At 41.8% G+C, this 22,511-nt stretch overlaps 1 protein-coding gene across 1 annotated transcript in view; it reads left to right on the plus strand.

Annotated features, from left to right (window-relative positions):
• FNDC3B (fibronectin type III domain containing 3B) overlaps window positions 1-22,511 on the plus strand; it is a 399,493-nt gene that overhangs the window by 237,967 nt on the left and 139,015 nt on the right. Inside the window, exon 6 of the mRNA XM_043994436.1 lies at window positions 3,428-3,724. Coding sequence (XP_043850371.1) covers window positions 3,428-3,724 — 297 coding nt within the window. The remainder of the gene's footprint in view (window positions 1-3,427; window positions 3,725-22,511) is intronic.

Raw genomic sequence — 22,511 nt, forward strand, 5'->3', positions numbered from 1 at the left:
ACAGATGAGGAAACTGAGTCTGAGAGGTTAAGTGGCATTCCCAAAGTCATACAGAGAGTTTGGGGCAGAAGCAAGATCTGAAACCAGATGCTATCATTCTGTTGTTCCATTCAGTACATCATCAAAGAAGGGGAGAGGAGAATAAGGTTTTTTTTGTTTTGGTTTGGTTTTTTGGTGAGGCACTTGGGGTTAGGTGACTTGCCCAGGGTCACACAGCTAGTAAGTGTTAAGTGTCTGAGGCCAGATTTGAACTCAGGTACTCCTAACTCCAGGGCCGGTGCTCTATCCACTGCGCCACCTAGCTGCCCCTAAGTATTTATATATTACCTATTATGTGCTAGGCACTTTTTTTGGGGGAAAAAATATTGTCTCATAATCTGATCCCCCATCCACAATTATAATACATGGCACAATTGGGGGGGGGGACAGGGCAATGAGGGTTAAGTGACTTGCCCAGGGTCACACAGATAGTAAGTAGTGTCAAGTGTCTGAGACCAGATTTGAACTCAGATCCTCCTGAATCCAGGGCCGGTGCTTTATCCACTGCGCCACCTAGCTGCCCCTAAAGTAAGCATTTTTAATATCAACATCCTGTAATGTGCCCCTCCAATGTGACTTGTTTCAAACCAGGAACATGCTGCTCTTTAGATTTTGAGCCTACCTATTTCTCAAATGAAGAGAAGACCCTTCTAAAGGCTTTTGATTAGGCAAAGGTCCAGGTAGTGTCTAAAACAGACAATTTGTGGAGGGAGAAGGCACTCACCAGGAAGCTGCTCACCAGGGACTAGGGATGGTACATGAGCCTCTGGACGTTGGAGAGGTAGAGGGAAGATTCCAAGCATGACATGTCCCTTTCAACTGTAAGGCATATGCTAAGACCATTAGAAACTCTCTCAATTGTAATAGGAGGGGGCAGCTAGGTGGCGCAGTAGATAAAGCACTGGCCTTGGATTCAGGAGGAACTGAGTTCAAATCCAGCCTCAGACACATGACACTTAACTAGCTTTGTGACCCTGAGCAAGTCACTTAACCCTCATTGCCCTACAAAAACAAAAACAAACAATTGTAATAGGATTGTCTTATTTTTGACAATAGGGAGCAGAATGATTTTCCAATAATTTATTGAAATTGCAGAACAACTTTTTTTTTCATTTTTCATTTTTAGAAGCCAGTAAATATCTCACCCACTACATGGTTCCTTTCCTCCCTCCCCCTAACATTAATCACATAACCTTTTTTGTTGTTAGTATTCTCAATAATGCCTTGTGGTGGTTTAAAACTAATTTAGATTGGGGGGGGGCTTTATTCCTTAAATTTTTTATAACTTTTTTAAAAATGTCACATTTATTCCCATATGTGTCCCCTCTCCTCCCCCTCCCCAGAGATTTTACTTGTAACAAACATTATAGAACAAAAAGGGAAAAAAGCAATTCAGTCAAAGGTGATGGCAGTACTTCTTAGAGTGTTGTCTGGGAGTCCCTAAAGGGTCCCTAAGACCCTTCCAGGGGATCGATGAGATCAGAACTATTCATAGTAATACTTAGTATTACTAAGTAATTATTATTCTAAAAATTATTATTAGATGATTTAATATTGATTACAATAAATGTTGATGGATATATAACCCACTTTGGGGGCCTTAATAATTTTTAAAGTGTAAAGGGGTTTTGAGACCCCAAAGCCTGAATCATCCTAAGATGACTTGGGAGTCTCAAAGTTCTAGTTGCTTTTGTTATTTTTTATTATTGTTAGCAGAATTACATGCTCATAATATCTCGTTTTTGCAAAGAGCACTGAGAGGTGAGGTTCATTTTCTCATCTTTTGTTTAAGTCTGGGCTGAGATTTTAAAATGAAATCGTATGAATTTTGTCTTTGATCTTGTGCCTTTTTCCTTTGAAAGGCAAATTCCTAGTTTTCTCATGCATGCATATTCTAAGTAATTTGAAAAAGACCGCATTTGAGGTCAGTAATATTCTGACAATTCAATTCCCTTCTTCTTAAGTCGAATATTTTTGTTGTTCAGTCATTTTCAGTCATGCCCAACTCTTTGTTGACCCCATTTGGGGTTTTCTTGGCAGAGATCCTAGACTGCTTCGCCATTTCCTTCTCCAACTCAAATACAAATGAGGAAACTGAGGCAAACAGGGTTTAGTGACTTCCCCCAAATCACACAGCTAATGAGTGTCTGAGGCCAGATTTGAACTTTTGAACTCAGTTCTTCCTGACTCCATGCCTGGTGTTCTGTGCACTCTGCTACCAGCTGCCCCCCCTCCATATTATAAGTGAAATTTTAAGATGAGAACTCACTCCACGTGTCCCTTTGTCATATAGCCAGTTCTTCTCCTCTTATGAATGAGGGAAGAACTGTAATCCAGGAGTGAGGTGACTTGTCCAAGGTGATGCAGAGCTCTGATACTCAGTCCAGTGTTCTTTGATCCCATCCAGGATGAGATTGGCAAGATGAGGCAGAATTGGTCACTGTGATTTTGTTTTCAAATATGGAGCCAACTTATACGATGATTATATGACATGATATTGGTTTCAAAAGGTCTATGGCGACTTTAGACTTAATTAAGAAGTTTTGTGGGGACTAAAAAGTCACGGATATATCACTGCCTCACAGCATGTTTTGTACCAGGGACCACAGTCAGGTTTAGTTACAAGACCTCCATCAGGGAATGGTGCCACATTGTCACCTGCATTATGATGCAAACTTTTCAGAAGTGTATCGACTTTTGACACATTACTGAGATGTGCTTGCTAAACTCATCGATTGAAAATGATGGAAGATGGAACGTAGGCAGTACCTATGACAGTTTGGATCCATTTCCATTCAATTTGGTCATATTTTCTTCAACTTATTTCAGCAATCAGGCACCGACTCATATGAGTCAGCTAGATTGCACGGTGATAGATCACTGGGCCTGCAGTCAGGAAGACCTGAGTTCAGATCTGGCCTCAGATACATACCCTTGTAAGTCACTTAAAACACTGAGTACCTCAGTGGTCTCAACTATAAAGTAAGGTTAACAGCCCCTACCTCCCAGGGTTTCTGTGCTGAGAAAATGAGATAATTTATTCAACATGTTTATCTAAGTATGTTTAGCATGTGGAGCATTTAGTATAATGCTTGGCACATAATAAACACTTAATTCATGCTGGTTCTCTATCCCCTGCAAACACAGACGTGGGCATCCAGTGTTTAGATACCAATCACAAGCCGTTCCTGCTCTCCAAGGACTTCTTCTTCTCTGGTGCACGTAAACAGATAAACCCTGTCTGTTCTTGCACCTAGTGGGTGTTTTCTAAATGCTAGACTTGAGTTGAAATAAGTAAAATACAAGGCCATTTGGGGAGGGAAAGGACCCTAGTCACTGGGCGGGGTTCCCAAGCTCATTGTGATGAACGTTCCACCCTCTGTTGCAGAAATCATACCACTATATGGCATGTCCAGCTACATTACAAGAGAAGACCAGTACAGCAAGCCCCAGCACAAGAAACTGAAGGATCGCCAGACTGACCGCCAGAATCGTCTCAGCAGTCCCCCCTCCTCTCTCTACAAGAGCCACCTGAACAACTGCACAACAGTCTACAATGGCTACGGCAAAGGCCACAATGCCGGGAGTGGTGGCGGCGGGGGAGGTGGCGGTGGGGGGCCCGGCCTCAAGAAGGCAGAGAGGCGAGCGCGGAGCAGCCCCAAGTCTAATGAATCTGACTCACAAGGTAAATCCACAAGTTACGGGGTTTAAAAAAGTAGTTCTTATTTCTTCATATGTTGTTTTCATTAAATGATTGAGTGACAGACAGACAGATAAATAGATAGATCGTGTGAAGCAGCCCCAAGTCCAGTGAAACTGACTCACAGGGCAGCTAGGTGGCACATTGGATAAAGCACCAGCCCTGGATTCAGGAGTATCTGAGTTCAAATTCGGCCTCAGACACTTGACACTTACTAGCTGTGCGACCCTGGGCAAGTCACTTAACCCCTATTGCCCTGCAAAAAAAAAAAAAAAAAAGGAAACTGACTCACAAGGTAAATCCACAAGTTAAGGGGTTTTAAAAAGAAAGTTTTTATTTCAGCATATTTTGTTTTCTTAAAATGATTGAGGGGCAGCTAGGTGGTGCAGTGGATAGAGCATTGGCTCTGGAGTCAAGAGTACCTGAGTTCAAATCTGGCCTCAGACACTTAACACTTAGTAGCTGTGTGACCCTGGGCAAGTCACTTAACCCCAATTGCTTCACTTAAAAAAAATATGATTGATTGATTGATAAATATACAGACAGACGATAGATAGGTAAATAGGTAGACACACAGATATCATAGGTAGATGATATGATGGATAGATGGATGTGATAGATTGACATATGATAGATCAATAAATGATATGATATGAAATAGATGATATGATGTATGGATGGATGATAGATAAATTGATATGATTGATAGATGGATAGAAAGATAGATGAATATGATGGATGGAAAGATAGCTGAGAAGATAGATGAAGAAATAGATGCATATATGGATGGATGAATTTGATGGATAGATATAACAGACTGACGGGTAGATTTGTACATAGAGTGGATGGGCAGTGTGGTATATTCTACAAAGAAGCAGCCTCTTAGACAAGACAGTTTTAAGGTTCAAATCCTGTTCTTTATGTATAGTAACTGGTCAATCCTAAGCAAATTAATTAATGTCTTAGTGTCCCAGTCCACTTTCCAAGATGTCCGTTGCAAATAGGGTATTGATACTACAGTGATGTCTATTAGCTATACCCATGTCTTCACCAACACATATACCTACACTTACACTGACATCTATCTCTACATCTCCACCTCTTTTTCTGTCAGTATCTGTATATACATATATTTATCTGTGTTTTACTACATATGCCCATATAGATGGAAGCAAAAAGACATACAGGTATGGAAAGTTTATCCCTCATAGTGAATAATGAACTTGCCTTGGAGTAAGAAAGACCTAAAGTTGACATGCCACCTTGGAGACCCCCAGGCTGTGTGTCTCTGAACAACTCGCTTCACCTGTCAGTATATCGGGTCACTTTCCTGAATCGCCATTCAGGAAAGGAGGGGGAAATAACATTGGGATCGAAACAAAAGTTATCACTCTTTTTTTAAGATAATCATTTGCAGACTAGCTTCGTATGGGTAGAAGGTAATTTCACACCATGAGTTGCCTCTCCTGAAATCCATAGGTCCAGAATTTAAAAAAAAAAAAAGATGTATATGTCTATTTTTGACATATACTTGTAAATGGTGGTGTCTGTTGTGTTGCTGCCCCCCACTACACACACAGGGAAAAGTGCCTGTATGCTCTTCTCTGAAATTCTGCTGTGAATCGGCATGCTTACTCCAACATATTTCTTGCATACGAACAGTATTTTAGCACCTTCTTTCCTATTGCTACTTCATATCAGGCTACCTTTTTTTCTCGTCACATGCCCTGTATAATTTTCTGCTCCCCGTGATCTCTTTAAGTTAAAATGTCAAAAAGAGTTTTTGCCTTGACATACTCTCACCCCTTGTGATCCAAGCCAAAGCAATTAGTCTTCAACAGAAGATGGGCACGTGGAGGACTTCAAATCATTATACTTCATCAGACCAGATGCCATTCCTTCTAGACAGTTCAGGAGGGAGAGCTAACCCAGAGAAATGGAAATTTATTTATATTTCATTTCAAATGCAATTCTTTGCCTGATCCCATCTTTGAAGGCCAGAGTAGTGTATAATAACATAAGAAGAATATAATTCATTGTAAAGGACTTTACCAATGTCATCTCATCCGAGCCTCACAACAACGCTAGGAGGTAGATGCTAATATTAGTCCCCTTTTAGAAATAAGGCAACTGAGGCTGACCAAGGTTGAGTGACTTACCCAGGGTCACATACCCAGTAAGTATCTGAGACAAGATTCTAACTCAGTTGTCCCTGATTCCAGAATTCTGTACACCACACTTCCTAACTACCTAGGACTGAGAATTGACATTGTTAAGTGGACCCCCACGTGGCAATTGCAATTTAGACAGGATATTTTTCAGGTTTGCTTTGACTTTGATTTCTGCTGCTTCCTCACTGACCCCTTTGTTTGGCCATTGAGAAATTTGGGTGACTTTCAGCTACAGGGATTCTGGTCCAGGGTTCATTAAAGCTTGTGAGTTAGCCTCTTATTATGGGCAAAAGCCACTCCTTCATGGATGTCCTCATGGGCATGAAGCACCCATCCCCATGATTCTAGAGTCTGACAATGGTGTGGGGCAAAGCCCAACCTCATGGGGTTTTTTTTGTGTTTGTTTTTTTTTAATAGACCAGACACTGTCACTGTCCTATTTCCTGTAACCACCAAACCCCACCTGACTGTATCCCTATGGTGAGATCCTTATAAGCAAGATTCTGGACCAATAAGGCTTCAGGTAGTTGGGAATATTTTTATGAGGTGTGATTTTTAGACCAAATCAAGCAGGAATGCCAAACTTTGTGAAAGGCCAACTTTAAAATTAATGTCCTAGGGGTATGTGTGACTATTTTTATACAATGGGAAATTGACTTTAAAATTAGGATCCTTGGGACATTACTGTTTTTACAACGAGAGGACAGGAGTAGGGAGGATGTTCTCCCTCCCTATTGTCCCTGAGAATTTCAGTCCTTGAAGGAAGCTGGAATGGTATCTTTGGAATCTGAGAAGCCTACAATTAATAAAAAGATGAGAGTCAAGAATAGAAGTAAATTGCATGTATTCCAAGGGGCCTTCAGCCCCTTGGAGTAACTCAAGGAAATCAGCCAATATTGGTTAACCATCATGAGAAGCAAAATGTCTTAATGCATAGAAAGTTATCCTCAGAGCATGGGTGACCCTGGGTGAATCATGTAGCTTGTCAATCCTCTCAGAAGCTTCCTAAGAGTATAATATATTAATTCACCAAGGTAGTGCCCTCCTCTGTTATCGCCTCAAGTCAAGAAGCATTTATTGGGCTATCTGCTGGGCACTGTGTTGTGCTAAGGCTAAAATGAAAGGGAGTTAGCAGTCTTAAGAATCTCATTGGTTAATGGCAGAGACAATCCGCAAACTCTGTCCACACAAATAAAATAGAGATAATTCCAGGGAGGAGGTGCTAGCATTAGGCAGGTAGCAGTAAAATTTTAGATTTGGTCCCTATCCCTAGGCAGGTCTATAACCAGAAGTTTATATTGGGGGGAGTGCTGGGAGTGGGAAAGGTAAAGAAATGGGGCTTGGTGTAATTCCTACCAAATCATGGTAGCTAGGTTTTTGTAGGCCTTGACATGTGTGGTAAGGATTGTGTTTCCAATATTTATGTACTTTACTATTTATTTAGAATTTTTTTCCCCAAATTACATGTAAATACAAATTCTGACATCATTTTTTTTTAATTCCAAATTCTCTTCCTCCTCACGCGCCCCCCAAGAACTCAAGCAATTCAATATAACCTCTACATGAGCAGTCATGCAAAACATTTCCACATTAGCCAAGTTGTGAAAGAAAACAGACAAAAACAAAACTTCAGATAAAGGAACTAACCCAAAAAAAAAAGCTTCAATCTGTATTCAGACACCATCAGTTCTCTCTCTGAAGATGGACTGCATTTTTCAAAAGACTTTCAGGGTTGTCTTGGGTCATTGCAGTGCTGAAAATTACCAAGTCATTCACAGCAGATTATTTTTCAGTATTGATGTTATTTTGTATATAGTACAATTCACATTGCATCAGCTCATGTGGGTCTTTCTGGGTTTTTCTGAAAGCATCCTGCTCATTTTTTTTTTTTATAGTAAACTACATTTATATAGTACTTTAAAGAGAGATTTCCTTATAATAAACCCATGAGGTTGACTCTTCCTACAACAGTGATAGATAACATTTATATAATATCTTATACTTGACAAAGAATTTTCTTCACAGTAGCCCAGCAAAGTATGTACCTTACTATTTAACACTCTTGTCTGCCTTGGAATGGGTAACTGTCACATTCCCACCCTGAAGCACCTGGTTACTCTCCTTGGGGCTGACAAGCTTCTCATCAGTGTCCTGAAAGATCAAGGGCCTGAAATGTAATTTGTGACTTGGAGTTGATAAGGATGTAGGTCGACTGGCCTCTCGTTATGTCCCGCATTCCTCGGCCTGGCTGGAGACAGTGGGCAGACTTGGTGTAGGGTCACGTCACCCCAGAAGCAGTGCTTGACGGTGTTCGTACTGCCTGAGCTAGGACAGTAAGCCTTGGTAAACTTGGGGCCCAGGATTTCAGAGCCAGAAGGGCATTCTGAGGTTATCTACTCCCGCTATTCATGTGAATTAGTTTGTAACTCTTCGGTTAGGCCGGTCATTTTGGTCTTCGCCATTCCCCACACCCAGCATAGCCCCTTGGGAAGAGTAGGTGCCAAACAAATGATTGTTTTGTGGGAGGTCCTGTCCTGGATGCCTCTCAGTAGGTGATTAGCAATATAAGGGTAAAGATGAAAACACTTTCTGGTCCCACGGAGCCTATGTTTGAATGGAGGTCTCTATAGACATATATGGGAAATATATACAGTATAAATAGAAAATGAATTAATGACTATATTTAAGGATGAATTATGTAAATTAATGGACGCATACATCTATGTACACACATATACCTACAAAATGGCTCAGTCTGAGGAGATGTCGAGTGGTCTTATCTTGCCTCCTTCCCTCAGGTTTGAGATTTTGGCTCAAAAGGAGGGGCAAGGGGATCTGGAGGAAGTGGCTGGGGTGGGGGGGAAGAGGGTGGACTGAGTCAACAAAGATGGTGGAGGAGAAGGCAGGGTGATGCTTGAGGACAGACTTCATTCAATACTGTAGACCATAAGAAGGGGCCTGGAAAGATGAGATCATTGGGTTGTCTTTCTAGAGTTCTAAGTGACCTTGAGTGCCGTCAATCCCCTTCATTTTAGAGAAGAGGAAGCTGGGGGTCAGAGGAGTTAAGCCACTTCTCCAGGTTCACCTACTTAGTGTCTAAAGCTGGATCCTCAAATCCAGCATTCTAACTACTACACTACCCAATCCCTTCCATGCCTCAGTTTCCTCATCTGTCCATTGAGCGAGTTGGACCCTTGGCTTCTAATACCCCTGTTCTTAATATTTGATGATGCTGTGTTAGGGGTCATGATGTTCAAATCCTGCCTCTGACTCATAGTAGCTTTATAGTAATAGTCATTAATTTCTTACTTGCCCTGGCACCTCTTTCAGACAACAAATTACATTTCCTCACTTGTGGTGGGCGTTTCAACAGGGGAAGTCCCCTAGACCTAAGACATTTCAGGAACAAATAAAAAAAGCAAAGTACCCAGAAAGCAGTTGGGATCCCTCCCTTTATCTGTATAATCATGGCAGTCGGTGTGGGGTGGTTGGGGTCCCCTTCGTCTTCTCATGCTCCTTAGATCAGCATTCCTCTGCTTCAGCTTGGGTTCAGGGTCAACCTGCTCCCAGAGGACCTCTCCTTCTGGGGCCTGCTGGCTCCCCAAATCTATGTCCTCCTGCCTATGTGTGCAGATCCTGAGAAAGTTAGGCCTAGGCCCACCTGGGCCTTCCTGACACTGGGTCCCTTTGTTTCCCCATGGTAGGGGTGGATATTAATAGGGATTGGAATGTTGGGGTTGGAGACAAAGCCTCTCTCTAGGCATATTTCCTTGTGCCAGCCTGATGTAACAGATAACTTCAGCATTTTTTTTTTTTTGCCCTTTAAATTAGGAAATCAAACTGAGCTTTTCAATATCTCCCAAAAGGGACTACCATCCTTTTGTCCATTGTATTAATTATTGACTGCCTTCTTCATCTGACTGAGGTCCTGCACAGTGTGTTGGACCCAGGCCAGGAGTCTGGTCAAGGTATCCACCTGCTTGGGAGGAAAGAAAACTTTCTTTTATCTGCTCTAAGCATTCTTAACCTTTTTAAAAAAATTCTTCTTGTCATAGGCCTTATTGGCTGGCAGACAAAGCCTATGAACTCCTCAGAATAATGTTTATACACACACACACACACTATTTAATGCATGAGATTGCAAGGGGAACCAATTAAAAAAAAATACAGTTATCAAAATAATTGATGGACCCCCCTAGTTAAGAACCCTGGGTTTCCATTGTACATTCCCCAAAGCCCATTTGAAAATGAAGCACCCCCAGATTGGTGTTTGGACCATTGTGTTATAGCAACCCCTGATCTGAAGAATGATTTTCTTTGATCTAAAATTCAGGCCTTTCCTCAACACAGTTGTACTATATATATATATATATATATATATATATATATATATATATATATATATATATATATATATATACACACACATATATATATATATATACACATATATACATATATATATATACATATATATATACATACATACACACACATATATACATATATACACACACATATATATACATATATACATATACACACACATATATACATATATACACACACATATACATATATACATATACGTATACATATACATATACACATATACGTATACGTATACACATATACATATACATATACATATATACGTATACGTATACATATACACATATACGTATACGTATACACATATACATATACATATACATATACATATACATATATATACATACACACACACACATATATACATATATACACACACACATATATATACATATATACATATACACACACATATATACATATATACACACACATATATATATACATATATACATATACACACACATATATACATATATACACACACATATACATATATACATATACGTATACGTATACATATACACATATACGTATACGTATATACATATACGTATACATATACATATACATATACATATACATATACATATACATATACATATACATATACATATATGAAACCAAAATGTGAAGGAAAGTTTAAAAAAAAAAAGAAAATGATTAAAAGTGAGCTCAGGGCTTGAATTTCACGTCTCCCCACCATGTAGTGTCTAAAAAAGAAAAGGACGGGAACATATCAGACATTTTTAAGAAAGAAGAACATGGCTCCCTAGATCATAATAGACAAAGCATTCTTTTTGGCCAGGAGACTGGACCCATAATTAATACTCTTTCATTTTAACTTGGGCCTCCATCTTTATCCCCCAGAGCCCATGGTCTTAAGAGTGATCTTGATTCTGGATTTGAGTTTACTCCAAAGAAAAGAGATGAGAGAGGAGCAACCAACAGAAAATAAGAGGAGATGGGCAAAGGAGAGACTGAACCACAGTTTGGAAAGAACCAGACACAGGAAATGGGAGGGGGGACAGGGGATTCCATTGCCCTAGTTTCAGTTGTCCTTGTCTTCCCACTAGATGAACATTTTCCAAAGGGAAAATCTTCTCTAACAGGGCAGGGGAAAAATAAAAGACTTATTAGTTATAGTCTTGTGGTCAATGGGCCTTATACAGGGTTCTGAAATTTGAATAAATCTCCATTTCAATAAATCTCCCATTCTTTTCCTTTTTGCATTTTTCATTACCCTTGCAGGCTACACTCCACTCAGCCCCCTCAAACACTAGATATAGAAACAGTCTGGACAAATGCATAAAAAGAAAGTTCAGACAGATTCACGTTATATACTATTTCACATGAAAAAGATATTGGTATTTCAAGGCCTTCTGAGCCGTCATCAGTAATTGCTCAACTGGCCTTTAGAACCGTTGTAGTATTTCATTAAGACTTTAACTTAATAAATGTCCCTCATGCCATTTCTATGGAAGCCTATGGAAGAAATCCTTCAATTTTTCATTCTCTAACTAGACTGCATTTGGCCATGCTAATTTACAATGCATCATGTTAATTATCCAGGTACTCCTAGAGATTGACCTAGCTTTAAAATACAATTAGATTCATTTTTTTCTTTTTTCTTTTTTTTTTCTAACCTCTACTTTAAAACCTTCTTATCCAGGGGCAGCTAGGTGGCGCAGTGGATAGAGCACCAGCCCTGGAGTCAGGAGTACCTGAGTTCAAATCCGGCCTCAGACACTTGACACTTACTAGCTGTGTGACCCTGGGCAAGTCACTTAACCCCAATTGCCTCACTAAAAAAACAAAACAAAACAAACAAACAAACAAATCTTCTTATCTACATGGCTTAGGAGACAACAGGTCCCACTGTACCCTGCACTGGTCAAACCCCATTTAAAATTTTGCACTCTGTTTTGTGCCCTATTTTGAGAAGACCAGTAAGGAGCCAGAAAGTATTGAGAGAAGGCAACCAAGATGGTGAAGTTCCTTGAGTCCATGCTAAACAAGCATCACTTCAAGGGGCTGTGGATGTTTATGATGGATCAAATAAGACTCGAAGATTCCATGACAGCCAAGAAGTAGACTTATTCTTCTTGGCCCACTGAGAGCTGTAACAATGAGGAGGGTAGTATAGTGGATAACGACAGAATTAGGCTTAAAGTCAAGAAGACTTGGTTTTGACTCCTTCCTCTGACACATCTGTGACCCTAAACTAGTCACTTAACCCTTGTGCCTTATTATGTCATCTCTAAAATGAGGAGGCTTGGACAAGATGGCCCCGTGATTTCTTCTGGCTCTGAATCTATGATTTTAAAAGTAGCCAGTGTTGGGGCAGCTAGGTGGTGCAGTGGATAGAGCACCGGCCCTGGAGCCAGGAGTACCTGAGTTCAAATCTGGCCTCAGACACTTAACACTTACTAGCTGTGTGACCCTGGGCAAGTCACTTAACCCCAATTGCCTCACTTAAAAAAAAAAAGTAGCCAGTGTAGCAAATTTCAGCTTGGTGAAAAGAAAGACTTCCCTCCAAAATGCAGTGTCCTGCTTCTAGAAGTCATGCACCCCTCCCCCCTCTTCTCCCCCCCGCCCCCCTCATTTGGAACAGAGACTGGAGGACCATCATTTGCTCTGCTTCAGAGAGACTGGACCAGATGGCTTGTAAGAGCCCTCCTAGCTCTGGGATTCCATGAAAATCAAAGCATGGAACAATGTGGGGTTTTTGAAATCAGTTTCTCTCCCATCAGAACATCTCAAAGATAGATGTTTCCCAAACAACCCAGACCCCCAACGATCTACAAATAAAGAAAGTCATCCACTTTCTGTTGCTGGTCTCAGAGCACACGCCGGCCTGTCTCTGACCTCATACTTCTCTTTACCAACACTTCTAAAGACACGAGTTATGAAGTGGAACAGAACGGTCCTTAAAACAAAGAGAGATGGACGAGCTCGGCCGTGATTCAGGTTCACTCAGTTCCTTAAAACCATGTCGGGCCTTTGCCAAGCACAACTTTATTAATATTTAGTCTCTGTAGCAGATTTATCTCAGTGGAATGTCTCTCCAAATTGTTCTATAAGGCCCCAGCATCTCTCTCTCTCTCTCTCTCCCCCTCCTGCCTCTCTTTCCTTCTCTCTGAAGCAGGGGCAAAAATCACCAACTGTTTAAATTCAAGGCAGAATCTCCTCAGGACTCCATCCATCAAGGAGACAGCAGTGAGGGTGAACAAACCAGCAACCTAATGTTATTTTACTGGTCACCCTGTGCTCTGTGGATGGTGAGTTCAATGATCTCATGAATAGACCTACTGGAAAGATATATTTATATATGGTTGGAGATTTTGGTGTCTGGGTGGTTTTTCAGCTTTCAGTAGTTTTCCTCCACAGGATGAAGCTAGGTGACTTAACCTCAATAAGGGTGCTCAACCAGTGGGTCCAAGACTTCCCTCCTAATATAACTGAGAAGTCAGTGGATTGGTAGTCCATGATAACAAGGTGGTGGTGGTGGTGGTGTGTGTGTGTGTGAGAGAGAGAGAGAGAGAGAGACAGAGAGAGAGAGAGAGAGAGAGATAGAGAGAGAGAGAGAGAGAGAGAGAGAGAGAGAGAGAGAGAGAGAGAGAGAGAGAGAGAGAGAGAGGAGTGGGGGGTGGGGGAGAGAGAGGGAGAGCGAGTGTTATAGTTTCACAGTCTATTGGCCCTTCCTTTCAGGGAATGAAGTTCCTTTCTTCCCTTCTTTCAGGGAACTAGGTCTCATTTCCTTGAAGTGGTCATGAACACCTGTTTGTGGCTCACATCTGCTTTTCATGTTAGAAGTGGATACCATACCCACGTGGTATGAGAGAAGCTCTTCTGACAGCTGTGTTCAACATATCCTTCCTGGGGTGATCCACCATTCAAGTCCTGGTTCTGAAAATGGCTTCTACAGAGGCCTTGGGCAGGTTACCTCCCTCTATGGGCCTCGGTTTCTCCAGCTCTCAGTAGAATGAAACAGAGTCAAGTCCCTTGACAGCATCCTATGATTTACCCTCTTTCTTCATATCTGTTCTCCTGATGCTGAATTTTTTTTTTTAATGCTTCTTCTGACTTCCTCTGGCAGATGAATTGATTTCTGTCTTCCTCAGTTTGTTTAGCTGTATAGTGATAATAATGCCTCCACCCAGCATTTTAAATTAACTGGTATTTTCATTTTCCATAATAACGCCTACCCCTCCGGGTTGTTACATGATTCAAATGTGATCATATCTGTAAAGTATTTAAAACAATGCCTAACACACAGTAGGTGCTTGATAAATGCACATTTCCGTTCCCCATAGGGATACAAAGGGAGACAGATTCAGTCCCTGTCTTCAAGGAAATCCCATTCTTTGGGCAGATACAATGTTGTGCATTCAAGTTATAAAGTGTCAGTGAGAACCCAGTGCGTTATCTCTCACTTCCATGCCTCAATTTTCTTGGTTCCAGTCAACAAGCATTCATTAATTAGTTACTATCAGGCAGGCACTGTGCTAAGAGTTGGAGATGTAAAGAAAGGCTAAAAAAAATGTTTTTAAACCAAAAAAACAACCCTTTTATATTATAATAGAGGTTTGGACAGTCTACAGTGGCTTACCATAATTAGTGTGTCACCATGTTGTTTGGGATGGATCGGTGGCCTCAGAGTCACCTAAGTTCACATCCTGCCTCTCGACCTTCATGAGCTCTAGTTTCTGCATCTGGAAAGAGGAGGAAGTGATCTCTTGGGGGAAGGCATTTTGTAGACCTTAAAGCAGTATTCCAATGCGACTTGTTCTTTTGAAGTATAGATAGAAGAGACTGGAGTTTGAGGGTGTGAAATGAAAGGAAGAAAGCTAAATAAATAGGGAGGTGTGTACCTGCAAAAAAGAGAAAGCCTAGATGAAAGTATGAAGGCAAAAAGACAAATAGATAGGTATGCACCTATAATAGATAGGTGATTTCCTGGAAGACACAAAAATATTACCCCTAAATCTTTGGAGAAACCTGTAAAGCATAATAGGCATATTTAATGATCTGTAAAAATTTAGCATTTAAAAGGTGAATTCATCTACTTTCTAAAGGCGAGTTACTATTATTAAAAATTGAATGTAATCCCTGTCTTTCACCCTTTTTCATATCACCTTCATTTCCAAATATATCTCTCTACTCCCCCCTCATCCAGTGAGTCATCCCTTATAACAAAGAAGAGGGGAAAATCAGCAGTGTTCACTGATCATTCTTTTGATAATTTTTCTATTTGCAAATGTACTCCCCTGGAGTATAAGTGGGCTCCTGGTAGGTGACATCCTTTGTGAGTACAGCTACATTTGGCCAGCTCTAGTGAAAGGTTGGGTGAAGATGAAGGGGGAATGCTAAGCTAAAGCCAGAGTGGGGGATTATTTATGAATTTCATGGGCCCCATATCCTAACCCAGAGACCACAGATCGTTAGCTGTATAATTCAGATCTGTTAGATCCTAAGGAGACTTGAGTTCAAATCTGTGATCTGTGACTTAGCACTTGGGTGACCTTGGAGAAATTACTTAGAGACCCACTCTCTGGGACTCAGTTTCCTCTAGATCCCTTTCAGCTCCAGGTCTATCATTCTGTGGCCTCTTGTGCTCACCTCACTTATTCTTTTGAGGCTAGAATGAGATGATATATGTAAAGTGCTTTGCAGCCTTTAGACCCCTAAATGTCAGTGGTTATTATTCTTATGTTCCTCACCACAGAATCAAACTTAATGAAACCATAGTAAATAAGGGCTGTCTTAGATGGTTTGGTCTCCATATGTGTGTGTAGATTAATGAGGGCAAATGAGGCACCTGCGTAGATATGGACCATTCCCAGTCATTGGGAATTCATAGGCAGCAGTCATAGTAGACATTTTATTTAAGGCTTGCTCTTGTTCCTAGAGATTCTGTTTTTCACAATAAACAAATATGAACAAGGATGTGTGGCGGAGACTCTTGCATGTAATTTTTTGGAAGTTCTGCTCAGTTACAGAAGTCTTCGGGGCTTGTTAAAGAAGCCCTCCCAGCCATTCTCACAGTCAGAGTGATCAGGGAGCCTGCTACATGTCTTTCTGTTCCATTGTTTCCTACAGATGTTCTCTTGAAATTTTCTAAGTCACTTCAACGTATGGAATGGAAAATGGAAAAATAAAAGAATCAGAATTGGCAGATTTGAGTTAATTTCCTGTGGCCTGATAGCTCCATATAAAAATAGTCACTGATTGCATTTTAAACAGATATTATTTAGTCCAGAGCTGGAAGCCATGTAGTAGGAGACCAGATAGTGGTGGCCAAGAAGTGAAGAAGATGCCTGCAGCTGAATAGATAGCGAATTGCAGACTCCCTCCTTGTATATATCCCCAGGCTGCCCTGGGCTGTCTCCTCCTTTTACAATTCCCTTTCTCTGTCTTTTGTTTCCATATGTACTAACTTTTCTCCTACTTTGGTACAGTGGAAACACCATGGTCTCTGGAGTGAGTGGGCACAGGTTCAAATCCTACCTCTGACACTTCCTCGGTGGTGACCTTGGACAAATCACTGGAGCTCACTATTTCCCCCTCAATAAAATGAGGGGGTCTGACCAGCTGACCTGTGAAGTCCCTTCCAACTCCATATCTAGGATTCCCCATATTCCCCCTGTAAGCATCAACCTTGACTTTGGTCCCCTCCCAAAGACTTCTCCAGTAGAGGAAAAAAAACATCGGACCCCAGATCTTAAAGGTTGGACTGGGCAACCTTCAAGGTCCCTTCCAGCTCTGAGAAACTATCCCCTAAACTGCCATAGCAGTCCATACTGTCTCCCACTCAGCTGAATTTTTGTTTAGAACTTGTGGTAGTATTTTTACATCATGAATTACCAAGTTAATTTGGGGTGGAGGGGGAAGTTTCATTTTATTCCTTGCCTCAGCTGCTACTGGCTGTCCTGGGTGGTAAGCTTGCTAGCTTTGGGCACACAGGAAGGACAGGTGTCAGAGTCCATGCAGAAGGCTTGTCCGGCTTGGATGCCTCCTTTGATGGATGGCCAACCAAAGAGAATCACAAGGCATCCAAGCTGGAGGAGAACTGAGACCTTTGCTGGTCCCTTCCCGCTGCCTGTGAATGCCTTCTCCACTGAGATTGTCATCCATCCATTCTGTGTGTCCCTTGTACATATCGAGTTATTTACTTGCTTTTTCTATGTTACAATGTACCTTCTTCAGGTCAGGGATGTTTTTCACCCTTTATTTGTATCCCAGTGCTTAGCACAATGCCTGGCACAGCGTAACCACTTAAGAAAGGTTTCCTTCCTCCCTATCCCTTTTCCCCCTCCCTTCCTCGATCCTCCCTCCCTCCCTCCTTCCTTCCTTCCTTCCTTCCTTCCTTCCTCCCTCCTTTTCTTCCTTCCTTCCATCCCTTCCTCCCTCCCTCCTCTCCTCCTGTCTCCTGGAGTGCCACCTCCCTTACCTCTGAGTCATATTCTTCAGCCTCCACTTCATGAACCATTCCCTCACCTGCTGTGTCATGCACAATTGATTTTTCAATAGGTTGGAATTAATTTCATATTAAGTGTTGAATAGTAGCACCATAGTCCTGTCTTCCAGTAACTTGCTCCCAGAAAAGAAAAAAAATTACCAGAAGCTTCAGCTTTTTATCATGGCATCCGCATAAATTACCCTTGCATCCATTACACCAGACCAATTGAGGCAGTTCTTAAAGCTGAAAGCTGTGATAACACTGCTCCTAATCTGCTGAAAACAACCGTGAATTAGCTTTGGTTTTTCGAGTGAGTAGGGATGAATATATTCTCCCCATTATTATCAGTCAGACTGTTGAATATGTCAATGTAGTCACTCAGGAGAGAGATGAGTATGAAAAATAACTGACTTTCCTCAAATCCTCAATCAGTAAAAATTTACCAAGTGCCTAATTCATATTATATATCCTTGAAGAGACAGATGTGAGTTCAAGTCTTATTTCTATTACATACTGGCTGTGTGAGGCCAGTCAAATAATTTAATCCTTCTGTTCCTAGACTATTGGTATCAAACTCAAAAAGAAATGGGGGACACAAAATGGTGCCTCAGTATCCCTCCAGGCCACATGTTGAACTTAGATTTAAAATGTAGTGTTATTTATGTTTTATTGTCTTTTCACAAGCATCCTGTGTTCTTGACAACATAATGAGCTCTGGAAAATTTAAAGAACAAGCAACCCTATGCCATGGTGGCTTACATTCATGCTCTAGGGGGACACAGCACATGCAGGAAGAGGGATGCATTAATTTTTCACCTTCCTTTATGGCAACATAGTTTTAGAGCTGGGAGAATTATTAAAGGCCATTCAGTCCAATCCCCTCTTCATTTTACAGCTGAGGAACTGAGAGACCCAGAGAGGTCAAGTCACTTGCCTAAGGTCACACGGGAATAAGAGGTAGGGTAGGGTCATGAGTCAGAACTAGGTACTCTGACTTCATCTTTGACCCTCTCTCCAACGTAAAACTTCACCCACAACCATGGACTTAAAAGGGAACGGTCCTTAGAGGCTACCTCAAACAACCCCATCATCCCTTAAAAGCCAATGTGGATGGGGCAGCTAGGTGGTGCAGTGGATAAAGCACCAGCCCTGGATTCATGAGGACCTGAGTTCAAATGTGACCTCATACACTTGACACTTACTAGCTGTGTGACCCTAGGCAAGTCACTTAACCCTCATTGCCCCACAAAAAACAAACAAAAAAAGCCAATGTGGAAAGATATGAGAGCTTGAAAAAAAAAATGGAGGGGCAGCTAGGTGGCTCAGTGGATAGAGCACCGGCCCTGGAGTCAGGAGGACCTGAGTTCAAATTCGACCTCAGATACTTAACACTTACTGGCTGTGTGACCCTAGGCAAGTCACTTAACTTCAATTGCCTCACCAAATATGTGTGTGTGTGGGGGGGGGCTGCTTGCTCATTAAGTGTTAGGAATTCAGTATTTCTACCTGTCCTTAGACCCTTTGTGCTCTGCTGGTATGGGTCACTGCCAACACACTGCTTGCCCTGTGGGATCCTTCAAAACCTGATAATGACTTCCCCCAGCCTGGCTCTCTTGAAAATTAACACCTGCCAGTGAATTCTCTTTATCCAGCTTTTTACTAGAAACCAGCATCTAAAAAAAAAATCAACTGTGGCAGCAAACACAAAATGAAGTTTGGATGAGCCCTAGATTCTCATGGAGTCATGTAACCCAACATTATTAAAAGGGATTAGGGAGCACAGCTGGGGAACAGATGGAATGCTGGCAATAAGAGTCCAAGGTAGCCGAAAGACTGGTACCAAGCCCACGTGCTTCTTCATTTGCTCATTTCATTCTTCTCTCCTGGGATAATGTCTGAGGTGCTGTGCCCATTCCTTTAGTGGTAGCCAGCCCTGGTCATCATGATTTATCTTTAGGGTATGGATCATTGGTCCTTCTTTCTTGCAATTGCCTTGCTTGATGAGCAGCTCTTTGACTGTCCAGAGAAGCAGTTTAGTGCAGTAGATAGGAGCCGCTCTGTGACTGGACAGATCCCTTGCCTTCAAGCCTCAGTTTGCTCAACTGTAGAAGAAAGAAGCTTGAGTTGCCTAGTGGATAAAGCCTTGGGCCTGGAGTTACAAAGACCAGAGTTCAGAGGTACTATCACAGCAACCCTGGGAAGCAATCTTATGATCCTAACTTTTTGTAGTGCCTACTATTAACCAGGCGCTGGCATTAAAATTATTATCTATCTCATTTAATTCTCACAACTGCCCTGGGAAGTAGGTGGTGCTGTTACCCTGATTTTGAGGTCTGGGTGCTCTAAGCAAACTAGCATCTGGTGTGGGGGCTTGGCAAGCCCTTTTCAGGGCTGCTCGTTTACCTTGGGTGTCCATGTTTCACCCAACCTGTGGTTCCAAGAAGCTGTAGCTGGCACAGCTGCCACACCTCGGTAAACCATCTTGGTAGACGGGCTGAACCAGGCTGAGGTTAAGCAACAGGACTCCAACCTGTCGATGATTTAAGTTGATTTCTACCTTGAGCACGTGGCAGGATGGGGGGATGAGAACAATTAGTTCCAAAAGCCATGAAGGCAGCTGGTCTGGGATGCAGTGGGTGACCGATGTCTGTCTTATTGACGTTTGTCCTGTGGCTGGACTCTGATGACTCTGGAAGAGTGAGGCTGATGACTTTGTGCAACTCTGTCTCGCTTAAATCCAGTTCACGTTTGAGTCAAGACATCACCCTCTTGATGTCATTGGTCCTCTATGATGGACAAAACAAAACAAACAAACAAGCAAAAACCAATGGACAAATAAATAGCATCCACATTTTAGTGATAAGGAAATGGAAGCAGAGGTAAAATGACTTGTCTAGGGGGACACAGTACTTAGGAGCCAGATGGGAACCTTTTTTGAATTCCTGCCCTCTAAAATGTATTTCTATAAGCCTTTTATTTAAGGCGAGTGCTACCCAAAGCTTAGTTCAAGCACCCCATTCTCCAGGAAGGCTTCCAGGTTCCCCATCATATACATCACCCCCAACCTGCTAGTGCCATCCTCTCTAACCTTACCTTCCTTCTTGGTATTTAAATCTTGTGTGTTCTGACTTACATCTGTGATTTCCCCCCACCCCAATAGAATATAAGCTCTTAGAGGGCAGAGAATATTCTTTGCTTTTTCACTCATAGCCATAGAATCCCTGCTCTCTTGGTAGCATAGTGTTTGGGATAAAATAAGCACTTTATAAATGCTGGTTCATTGACTGATGGAAAATTTAGAGCAAGAAAGTACTTCAGAGCCTATTGAGTCTAACCCGCTCGTTTTACAGATGAGGAAAGTGGGGCTCAGAGTCAGACAGCTAGGATGTTAGGTTGTGAACTCCACGATTAGGCAGGGACTGGTTGACTTGGTTTTCTCCTTTCATGGCATCCCCAGCACTTTGCCCAGAGTCTTGCAAAGTAAATGCCAATCAAGTCTTATTGATGGATCATCTGACGAGTACCCAAGACAAGATTCCCATGCCATGTTAAGTCATGAGCAAAATAATATTGAGAGTTTTTTAAAAAATTTACTTTAGTTCAAGGGACAAAGTCAGGTTGTCCAAAGGGGTCATTTCTCCTCAATGAATTAGCTACTCATGGCCCGTTTTATCAAAATTTAGTAAAGTCTCTTGGCTCGCGTTACCGGGCTCCTCATCCATGTTGACCCCGTGCACAGCGAAGTGGCTTGGGCCATCCATCTGGGGAGTCATGCCGATCCTTTTGGGATTAGTTACTCTGTTTTTCAGGTGGTGTTGGACCTCAGACAGCTGTGGCCAAGGCTCCAACATAGCCTCTATTCTTTGGGAACAACAGCAGGCCTTTCCACCGAAGCCGCAGTCAGCTGCAAAAATATTTGAACATGTGGTTTGGAAGCAACTGCTACAGAATACATGGCGTTCCAGCCTCCAAACATCCTGAATTGTATATTCATGGATATGGAGGGGGTGGGGGTGGAGGGGAGCTGGGGAGAAAGTGGGGGAAACGATGAAGCTTCGAGAATTGAATGACCTTCCATCAAGCTCATTGGAATGGGCACGGAATTGTGTTGACTAGACTCTCTCTCTGACCAGATCTGAGTCTAACACTGAGTGACTTTTTCTCTGGCTTTCTCCAGTGGACTTGCTGTTATTGGATGCCGTATCCATTTTTCTGTTTTGTTTCCAGGACAATTATTTTTATATGATCATAAATTGAAAGCTGGATGGAGGTCATCTCTTCTAACCTCCCCCCCCTGTGAAATGAGGGGTTTGGAATTGGTGGCATCTGAGGTGTGTCTGTGAGAGAGAAAGAAAAAGACGAAGAGAGAAAAAAGAAAAGGGAAAGAGAGAGAAGGAAAGAAAGAGGCAGGAGAGCAAAAGAAAGAGAGGGAGAGAGAGTAGAGGTTCTTTCAAGTGGGTGGGCAGCTAGGGAGAAAGAGGAGTATGTAGAGTCAGGGAATAAGAACTCATAGACTTGAGTTTCAGACCCAGTTTTTTTACTCCATATCCAGAGTATTTCTCATTGTAATGTCCCAACTCTCTGTCAGTCAAGTATTCTAGCTATTGCTTTCTACTGAGACTTCCATAGGTCCTAAGGAAACCCTCTTTTTTCTGTTCTCTTATTCCTGGCATGGTTCTAGAAAAAATGACACCTGATAGTTAAATTGAGCCCAAACTCATGGATTTGCCCAGTTTTCACACTTGGC

This window comes from Dromiciops gliroides, chromosome 3, assembly GCF_019393635.1.
Source record: "Dromiciops gliroides isolate mDroGli1 chromosome 3, mDroGli1.pri, whole genome shotgun sequence".
Lineage (NCBI taxonomy): Eukaryota > Metazoa > Chordata > Mammalia > Microbiotheria > Microbiotheriidae > Dromiciops > Dromiciops gliroides.